The sequence below is a fragment of the Oryctolagus cuniculus genome, chromosome 11, assembly GCF_051225735.1.
Source record: "Oryctolagus cuniculus isolate XC-2025 breed Fujian yellow rabbit chromosome 11, ASM5122573v1, whole genome shotgun sequence".
Lineage (NCBI taxonomy): Eukaryota > Metazoa > Chordata > Mammalia > Lagomorpha > Leporidae > Oryctolagus > Oryctolagus cuniculus.
In genome coordinates this window covers 24919873-24936160 of record NC_142877.1, presented here as the reverse complement: position 1 = coordinate 24936160, position 16288 = coordinate 24919873, and the positions used below count along the sequence as shown (strand labels likewise).

The 16288-nt window shown below is 58.0% G+C and overlaps 1 protein-coding gene across 1 annotated transcript; it reads right to left on the bottom strand.

Moving 5' to 3' along the window:
• Positions 1-691: 691 nt before the first annotated feature.
• Positions 692-15813, bottom strand: SUN5 (Sad1 and UNC84 domain containing 5). The gene is made up of 13 exons (XM_002710834.5): positions 15734-15813; positions 14324-14382; positions 14084-14158; positions 13276-13342; positions 12733-12794; positions 9477-9526; positions 8167-8201; positions 7484-7592; positions 4852-4930; positions 3511-3626; positions 2190-2357; positions 1603-1689; positions 692-823 (listed from the first exon to the last, which is right to left on the bottom strand). Exons 1-13 carry the CDS (start codon positions 15811-15813, stop codon positions 692-694), a joined length of 1119 nt encoding a protein of 372 aa, XP_002710880.3.
• Between the last annotated feature and the right edge of the window lie 475 nt (positions 15814-16288).

Below are 16288 nucleotides of genomic sequence, written 5' to 3'. Positions count from 1 at the left end.
AATACCCGCGGGACCCTTGCCCCGTATCTCCAACTGCAGGCTTCAGTCCCTGGTGCCATTCTGCCTTGTCCAGCCTGCCCTGCTCCGGAGCCCTGCTTAGGGACAGCTGTCACCGCGTCCCAGGGCAGCAGGCCTCAGTGCTCATTTTCCCAGCACCTGTGTGTGTCGAGTTGCTCTGCTGGACTCTGTGGGTGGAGTCAGGGAAGGCCCCTGTAGGAGCCGCTGTGCTAGAACCTTCTATAGGCTCTCAAGTCTGCGGTGCAGCCACGGCTGCAAACTACAAGCGCCTTTACACCTGGAACAGCTGGGGTCCAGAGAGGGAGCAGGTCCTGCCCCAGGTCACACAGCAAACCGTCTACATGCCGGAGCACTCTGCGGGGAGCAGGATGAACCTGCTCGTTACCGCTCAGTGCAGGGCAGAGCTGAGTGTGAAGCCAGAGGTCTCGGCACGGGGCCGGACTGCGGGGACTCGGGTCCTGCTGCCGCCCTTTGCCGGCCGCCGCCTGCAGCGGCTCCCTTGGCTGCCCGAGGCCTTGGCTGTGCTCTGTGGAGGCTCCTGGGGCTGCCGTGAAGGTGCCCGGGCACCCAGCACGTGGCCACTGCTTGCTCCGCGGGGCCCCTGACACACACAGACCTGAGCCAGCAGGTACAGAATAAACTTTACTCTCTCGGGGCGGGGAGCGGGCAGGGGCTAGCTGGGCTGTGTCCTGGGGGGCGTCACGGAGCCGTGCACGCGCACACGGTACAGGCAGGTGAAGCGGGGGTTCCCCCAGTTGCTGGAGATCTTCACCTTGACGGAGCCGAAGGCCCGGGGCGGCTGGTTCTGGGTGAGACGATCGTATGCTGAGCAGCTCACCTGTAGGCCCACAGCTGCCCGGCGCGGGGGACGGGGTGGGGGGAGCAAGAACCAGGGAGGGGAGTGGACTCTTGCGAGGCCACGCATCAAGCAGATCCCCAGGGGCTGAGGCCCAAAGGACAGGCAGAAGGTGGCTGGGATCCTGCAAGAGCCATCATTCCTCCCTGGTCCTGCTTCCCTGGGCTGCAGGGGGCCCACGGCTTCCAGGCGCCTGGTGCGCAGGGATGCTCCGGCGCCCGGCACCGCGCCCCTTGGAGGCTGGAGCTGGTGTTCAGATGTTACTTGCCCTTGGCCTTCCCAGGGATTCCAGAAGGGGAGACTGACACCAGAGAGGTGGGGAATGACCCAAGATTACAGCGTGTAGTTGGGCTGGTCTGGGTCTGGGGCGCTTGCGCTGTCAGGTCCCATGGCAGTCCCTGTAGCCGCCCCTCCAGGCCCTGCTTGCCCCACTGGTGGTGGAACCAGGCGTGGATCTATGGAGCTGGCCACTCTGGGGCCAGCAGCCCTCTCCCATGGCACCTCTTGCTCCGTCCTGCTGTCGGGGGAGGAAACATGACAAGAAGCCCCGGGTATGTGGAGAAAGTGGAGGACCGCAGAGGCTGGACAGGGCAACTGTGACCTGGCCTCAGCTTGCACACCTGCCAAGAGGGCTAGCAATGACCGCGCGCCTTCTCGGGCCCCTGGGTACAGCCCGTGCGCACAGGGCATTCAGCAGGTGCTCAGCACAGGCAGCTTTGCTCCAGTACCTGGAGCGGGAACATCTGGATGGTGTTTTCCGGCTGAAACTGGAATGCTCCCAGGAACACCTCCTCCCTGGGGGAGCTCTCCATGCCCTGTGCAGCCGGAACCAAGGAGAGGGTGTCAGACACAGGCAGGGCAAGGCTTGCACACCTCCCGGGACGGGGAGCTCCTCACTTGGCAGCACTGTCTCATTGCAGTGCAGTACCGTGGAGAGGAAGGGGCTCTGGCCAGGCGGGCAGAGGCTGGGGCCTTCTAACCCCACCTTAGACTTGTGGGACCAGGGGTCCCCCAGCCCCCCTCTGGGCCTTATCTTACTGAAGGGTCTAGATCCTTCTTGGGACCCTCTTGGCCACGTGCACACTCAGTGGCCCCGACCACGCTCTCGGCTCAGATGCAAGCAGAGAAGCTGTTTGCCCCTCCCCTGAAGACTGAGCCTGACCCCCACCCCCCGACCCCCCGAGCCCTCGCCAAGCCTTGTCCGGGCCCTAATCCTGCAGGAGCTGTGTAGGTGCCATTGGTCACCAGGCCTGGGACACCAGCGATACAAACTGTCCCTTGAGGCCAGTGTCGCCCCTGGCCGGGGCGTGCTCACGTAGATGACGAAGTCCTTGGGCGCGGTGTCCAGGCTGCCGGACAGCGAGATGGTCTTGGGGATGTGCTGCAGCGTGAGGTTGGACAAGTAGACCTTCTGGGCCAGCCGGATGGTCACCTGGCCACGGTCACCCGCGAAGGCCCAGCAGTTGCCAGGTGTCACGTTGGGCTGGGAGAGGCAGGTGCAGCAGGGGTTGGGGGGGCTCCTCACCCCCCCCAGACCCTCCCAGACCCTCCCGGACAAGCAGGTCCTCACTGGCTGCAGAGCTTGGCTTGAGTACCCTCCTCCAGGGAGCCCCCTCGATTGCCTGGGGCAAGCAGGAGACTTCCTTGCGGCCCAGCACAGGGAGCTTGCCTGGGACACCCCAATCCCCACCTCTCCATGTTTGCACTCATTCATTCGGTCACTCATTCATTCATCCCCCACCCTTCTTTCCATGGCCTCACAGTCACCCTACACCCTGAGCACCATCTCTCTCTCCATTTTATAGATGCGTAAACTGAGGCACAGGGCAGTCCTCGACTGGCCCAGGGCCGGGCAGAGCTGGGTGTGCAACCCAGTTCTGGAACCTTCCATTCATCACCATGAGCTCCTGGAGCAGGCGCTGAGCTTGGAGGGAGCGTGGCCGCTCCTCCCCGGGCACCACAGGTGCTAGGACGGGGGCGCGGGGGCCGTGGGGTCCCGGGAGGCCTCCTGGAGGAGTGGACTCAGCTGGGCATGCACCCAGGGAGCGGCCGGGGGCGGGGGGTCTGAGAAGCTTTCATTCGCGGCTGCCGGCAGGCTTCCCCCCCCTGCCGCAATTAGCCTGGGCCCTGTGGGTCCTCAGCGCCTGCCCCCTGCTGGTGAGCTCAGGAGGCTGTCTCACCCCTGCCAGGCGAGGTCGTGGCCCCAGCCCCACGCAGAGCCCCTCGAGGGCGAGGCCCACAGCCGGCTCACTGCGCGCTGAGGCTCACGCTCCCCCTCCCCTCCAGGCCTGGGTCCCTCCTCCCTGAGGCAGGATTCTGCAGTATTGAGAGCTCAGGGCTGCAGTGAGTGACCTGGCTGCTCGAGCCTCAGTTTCCTCCTCTGCAAAATGGGTCTGTGAAGGGCCCAGCCCCAGCGAGGGCCTCAGTGTTTCCTGACCCTGCGTTCTCCATGCCGGTGCCAGCTGTTCCTGTGCCCTGCTCCTTCCCCTGCCCCAGAGCACCCCCCCCCCCTGTCCCTGCCCCCTCCCGCCCCGCCACCTTGCCCTTGCCCTTGCCCTTGCCCTGTCTCTGTCTCCTTCTTTAACCCATCCCAGGCCCCGCCCTGGACCTCTGCCCCGGCGCCCCGCGGCCCCTGCCTCGAGGATCACGTCCGGGGGCTGCGCGTAGTTCCAGAGGCGGATCCAGTTCCAGTAGGAGCGAGCCTTGTCGTGGTTGTAGGTGGCCGACGTGTGCTCAAAGTCGATGCTGGCCCCTGGGGGGAGTGGGGTTCTCAGTCTCTGCCTGGAACTCACTGACGGGGACAGTAACAATGACAGCAAGGGTAGCTGGACTCGCGATGCAGGGGGACCCGGTGAGGCCCAGGGTCCCCAGGGAGGGGCCGATGCTCTCTGACGGCTCATCTGGTGGCACCTGGCGGGGCCCAGTTTGCCCGGATGGCCCTGCAGTGCCCTGCCTCAGCAGTGCCTCCCTGGCTCAGGCCGGGCCGCCCTCCTCCTGGCACCTCCCACATTCACTCTGTTGCCCTCATCACCAGGTCTCCGCCTCAATATCCTCTCCACCAGAGGTTCCTCCATCCCGGCCACCTGCTGGGCTCCCAGCTGGGGGCAGGACACTGCATCCTGCTGGCCCGCGTGTGCCCAGTGCTGTATGGGGATGCCCGTGGATCCCTGCTCCCTGGCCTTTCCCCGACCCCGTGACAGGCCAGCAACAAAACCAGCAGGGATGGGGCTGGCGCTGTGGCGTAGCGGGTGAAGCTGCCACCTGCAGCGCTGGCATCCCGTGTGAGCACCAGCCCAAGGCCCCAGTCCAGCTCCCTGCTAATGCACCTGGGAAGGCATTGGAAGATGGCCCGAGTGCCTGAGCCCCTGCACCCACATAGGAGACCAGGATGAAGCTCCTGGCTCCTGGCTTTGGACTGGCCCAGCCCTGGCCTTTGGGGCCCTCTGGGGAGTGAGCCAGCAGATGGAAGGCCTCTCTCTCTCTCTCTCTCTGTAACTCTGACTTTCAAATAAGTAAATAGATCTTTAAAGGGGGGAGGGGGCAGCTGGCGCTGTGGCACAGTGGGTTAAAGCCCTGACCTGAAGCGCTGGCATCCCATATGGATGTCGGTTCTAGTTCCTGCTGCTCCTCTTCCAGTCCAGCTCTGCTGTGGCCTGGGAAAGCAGTGGAGGATGGCCAAGGCCTTGGGCCCCTCACCCACGTGGGAGACCCAGAAGAAGCTCCTGGCTTTGGATCGGCACAGCTCCGGCCATTGCGACCATCTAGGGAGTGAACCTCCCTAGATGGAAGTGGATGGAAGATCTCTCTCTCTTTCTCTCTCTCTCTGTCACTCTCTAACTCTGTCTTTCAAATAAATAAAATAAATATTTAAAAAAATAAAAAAGAAAGAAAAAAAAAGGAAAACGAGAGGAGAGGAGGGGAGCAGGGTGCCGCGCCGGCCCCACGGCCCTGCGTGAGGACGCAGGGGCGTCACTGACCTATGGACTTCAGGGCGAAGTCTGGCTTCTCAATGTAGTCTCCTTGGATCATCTTCAGGATTTTCTGGGTCATTTTTTGCTGAGGAGGCAAACAGCACAAGGTGTGCACGGGTGCACTCCTGCCCCGCCAAGTAGCCCTGCCTGCGGGAGCCCGGGGCTGGCTCCACCCGTGACTGGCTGTACCTGTGCTGTGAGGGGTTCCAAGCAGCACACAGCCCCAGGCCCCACCCCAGGCCCCACCCCAGGCGTGCCCAGATGTTCCAAGCATTCCCTGGGGAGCGGCAGTTGCATGCTGCTGACCCAGCAGGACCCAGAGCTGTCATGGATCCTGCCCTTGGGTGGGGCTGTTCAAGCAGCAGGAGCTCCCCCCCACACCCCCATGGAGCTCCTGGCTCCAGGCTGCAGCCTGGCTCAGCACCCAGCTGTTGTGGCCATTTAGGGAGTGAATCGGTGGAAGGAAGAGTTCTCCCCCAACCGCTACCCTGGTCACTCTGCTTTTCAAAATAAAAAAATAAATCATTTTAAAAATAAGCTATCAGTTGTATAGAAGTCCAGAAAACACTAGAAAATTACTAGACAAGAGGCGGCAAGACCATGTGATTGACATTGAAGAGAAAAAACAGAAGGAGGGGGCTGGCACTGTGGCACAGTGGGTTAAAGACCCAGCCTGCTGCGCTGGCATCCTATTATGGGTACTGGTTCAAGTCCCGGCTGCTCCTCTTCCAATGCAGCTCTCTGCGATGGCCTGGGAAAGCAGTAGAAGATGGCCCAAGTCCTTGGGACCCTGCACCTGCATGAGAGACCTGGAAGAAGCTCCTGGCTCCTGGCTTGGGATCAGCTCAGCTCTGGCCGTTGAGGTCATTTGGGGAGTGAACCAGTGGATGGGAAACCTCTCTCACTGTTTCTACCTCTCTCTCTGTAATTCTGTCTTTCAAATAAATAAAATAATTCTTAAAATAAAAACAGGAGGAGATCCTGGATGACCCAGGTATTGAAGTTAGCAAACAAGAATTTTAAGGGGCCAGCACTGTGGTGCAGCAGGTTAAAGTCCTGACCTGAAGCACTGGCATCCCATAAGGGTGCCGGTTCAAGTACCGGCTGCTCCTCTTCCAATCCAGCTCTCTGCTGTACCCTGGGAAAGCAGTAGAAGATGGCCCAAGTCCTTGGGCCCCTGCACCCGGGGTGGGAGACCTGGAAGAAGCTCTTGGCTCCTGGCTTCAGATCAGCACAGCTCTGGCCATTGTGGCCATCTGGGGAGTGAACCAGTGGATGGAAGACCTCTCTCTGTCTCTACCTCTCTCTATAACTCTGTCTTTCAAATAAATAAAATAAATCTTTCAAAAAATTTTAAAAATAACTACAACTGGGGCAGGTGCTGTGGCTTGGTTAATCCTCCACCTGTGGTGCGGGCATCCCATATGAGTGCTGGGTTCTGTCCCAGTTGCTCCTCTTCCAGTCCAGCTCTCTGCTGTGGCCCAGGAAGGCAGTGGAGGATGGTCCAAGTGCTTGGGCCCTGCACCTGCATGGGAGACCAGGAGGAAGCACCTGGCTCCTGGCTTCGGATTGGCACAGTGCTGGATGTTGTGGCCATTTGGGGAGTGAACCAACAGAAGGAAGACCTTTCTCTCTGTCTCTCTCTCTCACTGTCTATAACTCTACCTGTCAAATAATAAATAAATAAATAAAAAAGAAAGCACCAGAGCACCTCCGCAGCTCCTGGCCAAAGCACAGTCCCAGGGCTCAGAGCTGAGTGTCTCTCTTCTCTGGAACAAAGGGGCTTCAGGGAAACGCGTCTCCAAAATAAATAAATAAATACATACTAGAACTAATGTATTCAATAAAATAAAGAAAACGATGGACAATATAGATGAAATGAAATTAGAGAATTTCACCATGGAATTAAAATTTATGAAAAAGAATCAAACGCGTAATCTAGAACAAACAATATTTGAAATAGGAATGAAATAGATGAATTTAACAGACATTGGATAGACAAAACATAGGATTCTTGGTGAACCAAAATAAATGTGGATACAATATATAGAAGTTGAAGCACACAGAGAAAAAAATGAAATAAGCACACCGGGTAATAGCACAGGAATCACATGATGCACACACTACAGGTCTAGCGTGTGTGTAAACAAAGCCCATGAAAGAAGAGAGATGGTGGGGAAGAAGTATTTTAAGAGATAATAGCTAAGAATTTTCCACAGCTATTGAAAAACAACAACCCACAGATTCAACAAACAGCAAATCAGGCTAAACCTAAACAGAGCAGACTGGATACAGAACGCTGGAGACAGCAAGAGCGTCCCCCAAGCTCCCAGCAATGAAAACCAGAGCCCAGGGTCAGAAATGAGTGGCATTGGACTTCTTGATGGCAACAGTGTTACACCTGACTACGGTGGTGGCGTTCTCAGGGGAGACCATTTGCTTGCTGGAATTCTATACCCAGCCAGACTATCCAGAGTACAAGGCCAGGATCAAGATGCTTTTAGACAGGCAGTCACCAGAGGCTGTGCTCCATCGGATGGGGAAGAAATCCAGAAAGACGACGACTCGGGACACAGGAAACAGGCCATCTGACAAAGAAGGACGTGAGGTGTTCCGGGAGCAATGGCCTGTAGCTCACCTCGTCTGACATGGCTTCCATCTCCTGGAGCCTGGCAATGAGCTGGTTCATGCTGCCTCGGAGGTCTTGGATTTCCCCCGTGTGATGCCGCACCTTCTCCTGGTACATTCTTGTGGGGGAAGGAGTGAGAACGAGAACTGACGGCTTTGTGCTGCTGCTACTGCTGCCCTCAAATTCTCCCTTTGCTGGGGAGCTCTGAAAGCCCTAGCTTCAGACCCCTCTGCCCCCTGTGGGCCTGGAGCCACCCGCCAAGTTCTTATCTCTAAGACACGCTCGCTGTTTGCCTTCTGCTTGGAACATCGTTAAGTCCAGCTTACTCCTTTCAAACAGTCTGAGCATTTTATCTGTAGGTAAGGGTGCTGCTACTGGGCAGTGTCTTGGTTGAAGTTTCTTCTCAAGTACTATTTACTGAGCACTGACTATGGGCCAGGAGCTACTCCAGACACTGCATTTTCTTTAACGGCCATAACTGACACTATGCCTCGGCTCGAAAACGAGGTATCCGAGGGTCAGGTAGAAGAAGCAACTTGTATGAGGCCAGCCGGCCAGCACGGGAGGCAGCCGGGGTTCAAGCCCAGGTTGCTCTGACTGCAGGGCCCACATTGTTGGTCAGTGCATCCTGGACTCTCACTATTGCTCTGGTTCTCACGTGATCCTGGCGCAGCTCAGAAACGTCCTCTTACCTCAAGCTCTGCAGTGGGCTGTTTATGCTGTCATCCTGGCGGAGTGTTGAGGGAAGCAGGGAGCTCCTTCAGCTGGCCTGTTCTGGCCCCAAAAACTTTATCCATCCATCCATCCATCCATTCTCACAAGCCGTGAATCCACCCACTCATCCACCAACTCTTCCATCCATCCAACAACCCACCATCCATCCATCTATCATCCATCCACCCATCCACCCATCCATCCATCTATTGTCCATCATCCATCCACCCATCCACCCACCCATCCATCATCATCCATCCACCCATCCACCCACCCATCCATCCATCATCCACCCACCATCCATCCACACTCCACTTCACTCTCCTTTTCACCCACCCAGCCCCACCCCATCTATCCATCCTCTCATCTACCCACTCTCCCATCCAGCCACCCGGATGTCCCATCTGCATCCAGTCCATGCATTAGCCCATTCCTCCACCCATCCACCCATCCACCTGTCCAACCACCCATCCATCCATCTATCCACTCACCCATCTATCCATATACCCATCTACCCATTCATCCGTCCACCCACCCACCCACCCATCTACCCATCCACCCACCCATCTACCCATCCACCCACCCATCCATCCTTTGGTCCATTCTCCTGCTAGCCACAGTCCCAACATCAATAGTGGCAGCCCTGTGCCTGGCACTGCACTGGACACTGCTGGGAGAAATCAGCCTGACTCCTTCCTTCGAGGGGCTGCCAGCATGCTGGGGAGAGTTGTGAGTACAGAGTTGACTCACGATGATGGGAAATTGTGGGAGGAGAGAGACAATGTGGCTCCCCCTGCCTGGGTGCTTCTGGAGGAGATCCCGTTTTAGTTGGACCTTGGAGGGCATGAAGGAACTCATGGGGAGAGAAGAGGAAGGGAGAGACGGGCCCCTGAGATCTGCATTCCCCACAAGCCCTCTGAGACTTCCTGCCATCCATAAACAGGAGCCCTGGCCACTGGTCTCCTTCTGCCTCTCCTCCAGAAACTACAAACCAAGCATGTGAGCAGAGAACCAAGTGCAGTGAAGCATTTCCTGTTCTCAGCACCTCACTTTAGGTGATGGCCTTGGACAGGAGAAGCGGGGCCCCTCTGGGGGTGAGTGGCCCGAGCGCCACCCAGAGAGGGACTGTTGTCTGGGTTTGGGAAGTCACATTTGGCAGGAGAGAGGAGTCCAGGTGGGTGGTGCCAACAAAGGCCAAGGCTGCACTCTGGGATGCGTGGGGGCTGATGGGGGTCAGCTCCGGGTTGGGGGAGACCGTCGCCGTGGGTCTCAGGAGGCACACACTCACCTGCCAGACTTCCATTTTCGAGGGTAGGTGCATAGAGAACATCCAGAACCCTGCGGGCATGAGGACAGGACTGAGCCGTGGAACACATGCGGTCGGGCGCCTCGGCGCTGGGGAGAAGGCGTTTGGGCTCAAAGCAGCTTTGCCACTCAGCACTGGGCAACTTTGGGAGAGTTACTTAGTTTCTCCATACCTCACTTTCCTTCTCAGTAATATGTGAATAGCAGTAATGGCCGCGTCATGACCAGATGATGTCATGTATGCAATGTACATCACATAAACCAAGTAACCCGCCCTTCCCAACCCTGCTGGGGAGACCTGGAGAAGAGGAGGAGGCAGGTGGTCCCTCCCGGATGTTGTGACTCCAGGCTGGCTGAAACCCCACCGCTCCACCCGTCATCGAGGAGCTTCCAGATTTGCTGCTCTTGATTTAAAAATTCAACAAACTAGGGGCAGATAAAGGCCGCCAGTGGAAGACTGACATCTAACATCAGACTTAGTGGTGAAAGACTGGACGTGTCCCGAAAGATCAGGAACAAGGGAGGATGTCTGCTCTTGTTGTTTCTATTTAAAGTTGTACTGCAGGTCCTATACAAGCCAATTAATCAAGACAAACAAGTAAAAGGCACCAGATTATCTATAGAAAATAGTACAACTCTCTCTATTTGCAAATGACATGACCTTGCATATAGAATCCCAAGGTCTCCAAGACTAGGCGTCTTTTCTGATGTGAGAACCGATAATTGTGTTCAATGAAGTTTCAGGACAAAAGTCCAGCACTCAAAAATCAACCATATTTCTATATACTAGCCATGAATAATATGAAAAAGAAATTAAGAAAATAATTCCAATTACAATAGCGTCACAAAGGATAAAATGCCTAGGAATAAATTTAATAAAAAGTATAACATGTTATACTCTGAAAATAACAAAATATCACTGAAAGAAATTAAATAGTGGAAAGGCTGCCCATGCTCATGGATTGGAAAACTTAGTATTGTTCAGCTGATGTTACTCTCCAAGTTTATATAAGACCAACGCAGTCACTATCAAAGTCTCATTGTCTGTTTTTTTTTTTTTCCCTAGAAATGGAAAGGTAGGTTCTAAAATTCCTGTGGAAATATAAGGATTTATAGTAGCCAAACAATTTTAAAAAAGAACAAGATTGGAGGACACATACATATGGATTCCAGAATTTACTACAAAGCTACCGCAGTCAATGCAGGGCAGTGCTGGTCTATAGACAGACATACAGACAGACCTCTGGAGTCGACACTGCCCACCCCACTCCCCCATGTCTTGCCTTTCCCAGGAGCCTGGGAGCCCTGGAGAGCTGGGGGAGTGGGGGGGGGGGTGCAAGGCAGTCTCAGCTGTGAGCACTCAGTGAATGAGCCAGGTGGGATTTGCAGGGACAGGCGGTGATCCAAAGCCAGGAGCCAGGTGCTTCTCCTGGTCTCCCATGCCGGTGCAGGGCCCAAGCACTTGGGCCATCCTCCACTGCACTCCCGGGCCACAGCAGAGAGCTGGCCTGGAAGAGGGGCAACCGGGACAGAATCCGGTGCCCCGACTGGGACTAGAACCCGGTGTGCCGGCGCCGCAAGGCGGAGGATTAGCCTAGTGAGCCGCGGTGCCGGCCTGGTCAATTCATTTTCAACAGGGATACCAAGACAAATTCAGTGGGGCAAAGAATAATCTTCAAGAAATGGTGCTTGAACAACTCGGTATGCACATTCAAAAGAACGTGCCCTACTTCAAACCATAGACAAAAAAAATAAACTTCAAATAAGATCGTGGGGGCTGGTGTTGTGGTATAGCAGGTAAAGTCGCTGCCTGTGACGCCAGCATCCCATACGGGCACTGGTTCAGGTCCCAGCTGCTCCACTTGCTAGCCAGCTCCCGGCTAATGCACCTGGGAAAGGCAGCAGAGGATGGCCCACGTGCTTGGGCCCCTGTCACTTGAGTAGGAGACCTGGATGAGAGAACACATGCTACTTGGATTTCATCGGAATTTAAAATTTTTGTGCTGCAGAGGATTCTTCCCAAAAAGTGAAAACAACTCAGAACGGAAGAACACATTTGCAAATCACGTATCTGATGAGGGACTTGTATTCACTCCCAGTGAAAATGAGCAACGGATCTGCACAGACATTTCCCCAGAGGACACGGACCAGCGGCCAATAAGGCCCGGAGAAGCTGTTCGTCATCATCAGTCACCAGGGCAGTGCAAGTCCAAACCACGGCCAGACACCGGTGCACACCATGCAACGAGAAAGAGGACTAACGACAAGCACTGGGAGACTGCGGGAGGTCGGAAGCCTGGAGGAGCCTGGAGGAGCCGCTTCAGCCAGCGCTTCGCCAGCCCCTCAGATAAGCGTAGAGTTACCACAGGACTCAGCAATGCCGCTCCGAGACACACAGCCGAGGGTGCTGCAAACATGTTCACCCAAAAACGGGCGGGGATTTCATAGCACCAGAAACAACCAATGCCCGCCAGCTGATGGATACACACACACACACACACACACACACACACACACACACACCCCGGAGTGTTCTGAGCCGTAAAGAGGAATGCAGGGCAGTACTCTCTATAACACGGATGAACTTTGCAAATCTGCGTGGAAACAGCCACAGAGTCAGGTGTGTGGCACAGAGGCTAAGACACCCGCGTTCTGCACTGGGCGGGAGGTCCAGCTCTGCTCCTGATCGCAGGTTCCTGGGAGGGTGCACCCTGAGAGGCACCCAGGTGGGAGACCAGGACTGAGTTCCTGGCTCCCAGCTTTGGCCTGACCCAGCCCCAGATGTTGTGAGCACTGGAGAGTGAGCCAGTGATGGGAGATCTGCCTCTCTCTCTCTCTCTCTCCCTCCCCCTCCCTCATAAAAGTAAATGTTTTTGAACATTGAGTCTGCGTTGTTCCCTCCACGTTTGCGCAGATCTGGAATGGGCGGATCCCTGAGACAGAGGAAAGACCAATGTTGTTTAGGCAGAAAGGGGCCGGCTGCCGTGGCTGGAGGATTTTCCCAGGACCCCCAGGGGAGCCAGCATTCTGAGGGGATTCCTTTGTTGGGGGGAGGTGGCTGCAGGAAGCCATGGGGACCCAGGAAGGGGGTTGCCAATGGCAGACGGGGGTCAGGGAAGGGCCTGGCAGCTGCCAGAGCATTTCTGGGCGAACAGAATTTGCTCTTGGTCGTTGCTTCCTTGACTCCCCACATAACCCAGCTCGCCCCCTCCCGGAGCCCTAGCAGCCCTGGGACTCACCGAAGGCACAGAGGACCAGGACGCCCGTCTTCTCCATCAGCCTCTGGAAGATCAGCTTGCACCTGGGGGGCCACGGCGTGGGCGGCAGGTCCCCAGCCAGGGCTCGCCCGCCGGCCGCCTGCCCCCGTCCTGTCTCTGTGCTGTCGTCCCGCCCTCCATGTCTGGGACCTCTGGAGTTGACACTGCCCACCCCACTCCCCCATGTCTTGCCTTTCCCAGGAGCCTGGGAGCCCTGGAGAGCTGGGGGTGGGGGTGGCGCAAGGCAGTCTCAGCTGTGAGTGCTCAGTGAATGAGCCAGGTGGGATTTGCAGGGACAGGCGGGTGAAGGGCAAGAAAGGGGCGGCACACCTGGCAGGGGGCACAGCCTGCGTCAGGGCGTGCAGGGGGAGGGGGCCGGGGCAAGGAGGAGTGCAGAGAGCTACAGGGCTTCTGGGGTGAGAGTGACAACTGCTAGAAGCCAGGCTTAGGGCGGGGAGGGGCTGCTTTGGTCAGCGACGCCTCTCCTCTGCCCCCATCGCCCTCCTCCTACCTTGCCCTGCTCACCTGCAGGTGTTGAACAGGACTTGCTGGGCCTGAGTCCTCAGGAAACAGGCCAGGCAGGTGAACCAGGCTGCGGAGACAGGGGAGAGGCGCGTGGCCCTTGTGGCCTCCCGCCACAAGGCCTCGCTGGCCGTCCTGGGCTCTGGGGAGACTTTGGGGCTGGGAGCCCGCCTCAGCTTGCTGGCAGGTCAGGCGCTGGCCCTGCCTATGGGGGGCGCCAGCCTGCTGGGGAGCACAGGGGCCCTGGGTGAGTGCTGCTGGCACTGGCAGCGGGTGGATACTTAGTAGCAGCCGGGGAGCACAAAAGGGCTGAAGTGGGCGCCTGCCCCTTCCCACAGGCTGCCCAGCAGGGAGTGCTGCAAACAGGAGGCGCTCAGGAGGGGCGGGGAGGCGGGAGGATCCATGGGTGGATGGACGATTGCAGAAGAGAATGTGGCTTGGAAGACGGATGAGAGGAGGGGAGGAGAGCGTAGATGGACAGACAGATGAGTGGGTGGACGGCCAGCTGTGCATGCTGATGAGCAGAGGTGGGGGTGAACGGCTGCGTGAGTCACTGGCTGGCTGCAGGGTTGGGTGGAACCAGAGGCCAGGCTTGGGGCTGGAGGAGGGCGGCCAGGCGGTTCCTCCTGCCAGCAGCAAGTCCCTTCCTCCAGAGAGATCCTGGCTGGCAGGCCCCTCTGGCGGGGAGACCTCTGGAGCTCAGCCCGCAGCTCCCTCTGCCCCTGGGGCCCAGTGCAGCCCCTGCCCCCCGAGGTTGGGTCCCTGCCTGGGCCACACTGATGGCCCAGGCGGCTCTGCGGGACATACGTACACACGCATCCCAGCACGCTCTGAGTCAGGCCGAGGGTGGGGGTGTTGAGGCGCACAGGAAACAGGAGGGCGTCACCTGTGGACCACGCAGGCATGTCAGGTCCCTGCCACCTGGGGGGTATGGGGCTTGCACCCAGAGCCCTGACCCTGCCTCTCGCCGGGTCGCCCTGGGTGACCGTCTGACATCTCCGAGCCTGCCCTCCTGGCTGTCTGTGAGGACCCCGGGCCCCCTCCTGCTCACTTGTGTTTGGCAAGGAGTCCTCGGCTGTCCTGCACGTGTTCCGGCCTCGCTGGATGACCCTGGGGTGACAACAATCACAAGGGCAGCTTATGATCGACAAGGAACGTGCTCTTGCCACATTCGAGGTGAAGAAACTGAGTCACAGAGAAGCTGGCCCAAGCCTCCAGCCTGCCAGTCAGGGCACCCCCAGATCGGCAGACCCCAACTCCAGGCCTCTTTGGAGGAAAAGGCTTAGGCTGCTGCAGCGTCACCCTGTCCCAGCAGCAGGCAGAGGCTGGCTTTGCTCCCTGGTCTACTCCTGCCCGGTGTGATTTTAGACAATCCTGATTGGCTGAAGCCTGATGCAGCACTCCCATTGTCTTGCTGTGATTGGCTCAGGGATGGGGCCGTCGGCAGGGGGCAGTGAGCCGTGCCCTCCGCCCTCCAGCCCTGGAGGCCTGGGTTCTGCTGGGCACGGAGACCTTTGAGAGGAGGGAGCAGAGGAGCAACGTGAGGGCGGGCCCCTGGGTCTGGGGCTCTGCAGAGCAGGCAGTGACCCAGCCCCAGAGCCCCGCACCGGCGACCTCTCGGGCTGTGAGAGAAAGCTTTATTTCTTCAGTTTTAGTTGAATTGAATTGAATAAGGCAGAGGGAGAGGGAGAGAGAGAGAGGGAGGGAGAGAGGGAGAAAGGGAGAGAGAGAGAGAGCGATCTCCCATCCCATGTTCACTCCCCAAATCGTGCAGCAGCCAGGGCTGGGCCAGGCTGAAGTCGGGAGCCTGGCTCAGCCGGGGTTTCCCACACGGTGTTAGGGACCCCGGGGAGTTGAGCTGCCTCCCGCTGCCTCCGGGGTGCGCCTCAGCAGGAAGCTGGGGCTGGAACCCAGATGCTGGGATCCGGGGTGCACGTGCCCCGGGCGGCAGCCTAGCCCCGCACCAATCGCCTGCTCATCATGGTTTCTTAAGGCGGTGATCTCCACACCGGCTTTTTAAAAATCGTAGCTACAGTATCTTTACGCTTCTTAATTAAGAAAGTATATAAATGCCCAGGTGGGCCGACACATTATTTAACGTTCCTAAGGAATTAAAAGAGGATGACCCAAAAACATACATCAGGGAGCTCTAATCATTTCTCCCCTCTTTCCAATGGTGGGGGATATACGCCCCGGCTGGGGGCCCAGAGGTAGACGCCGCTCTGAGTTGGAGTTTCTGGCACCTGCAGCCCTGCCCCTGGGCAGTGAGGTCTCCAGGACCTTGTTCAGCATGCACCGCCCCCTCCTGACCGTGAGCCCCACCAGGGCCGGGAGCAGCCCTGTGCTCCGAGTCCTCTTGGTGGCAGTGCCTGGCGCACAGGAGGCGGGAAGGACGGCCCCGGCCTCGGCCGCATCTGTCCGGGCAGCGGGAAGGAGTGGGCGGAGGGGCAGCCACCCTCACCTCCTCTGCCTGGCGTTGTGGGCTGCGTCGTCGGGGAGGGCACACGGGTCCCCATGGGGGCTCCTTGCGGACCGGGGCATCGGGTTCCTTCTCGAGGGCAGGCGGTGGAGCTGGCGAGGGGGGAGCGGCTGCCACCACCTCTGAGCGTCCTCTGGAGGGTGCCGTGCGGAACCCAGCGAGGTCGGGCGGAGCTGTGCTCTGTGACCTCATAGAGCTGGGGTGCAGGGCGCTGCCCCTCCAGCCCCCAGTGGCACCGCGGTGGCCAACTTCCAACCTCCCATTTGTAAGATCGGGAAATTGAGGCTTCGAGGGAGGAGAGGCCACGCCCGGGTCTCAGGGCCGAGCAGCGGCTGCTTCTCTCGTTCCCTGGGTCTCCTCCTGCCCCCTGGGATGTGCACTTGGGTGGTGCCTATTGTAATGCTGAGTTCCCACTGGCGGACGTTCCGCATAACACAAGATCGCGCAGGTGTGCTGTTGTTTAAATAGCGTTCTACCTTTTCACTGATGAAAAATCAAAGCGTAACAGAGTTGGAAATCCCTGGCTGGGTGCCCAGA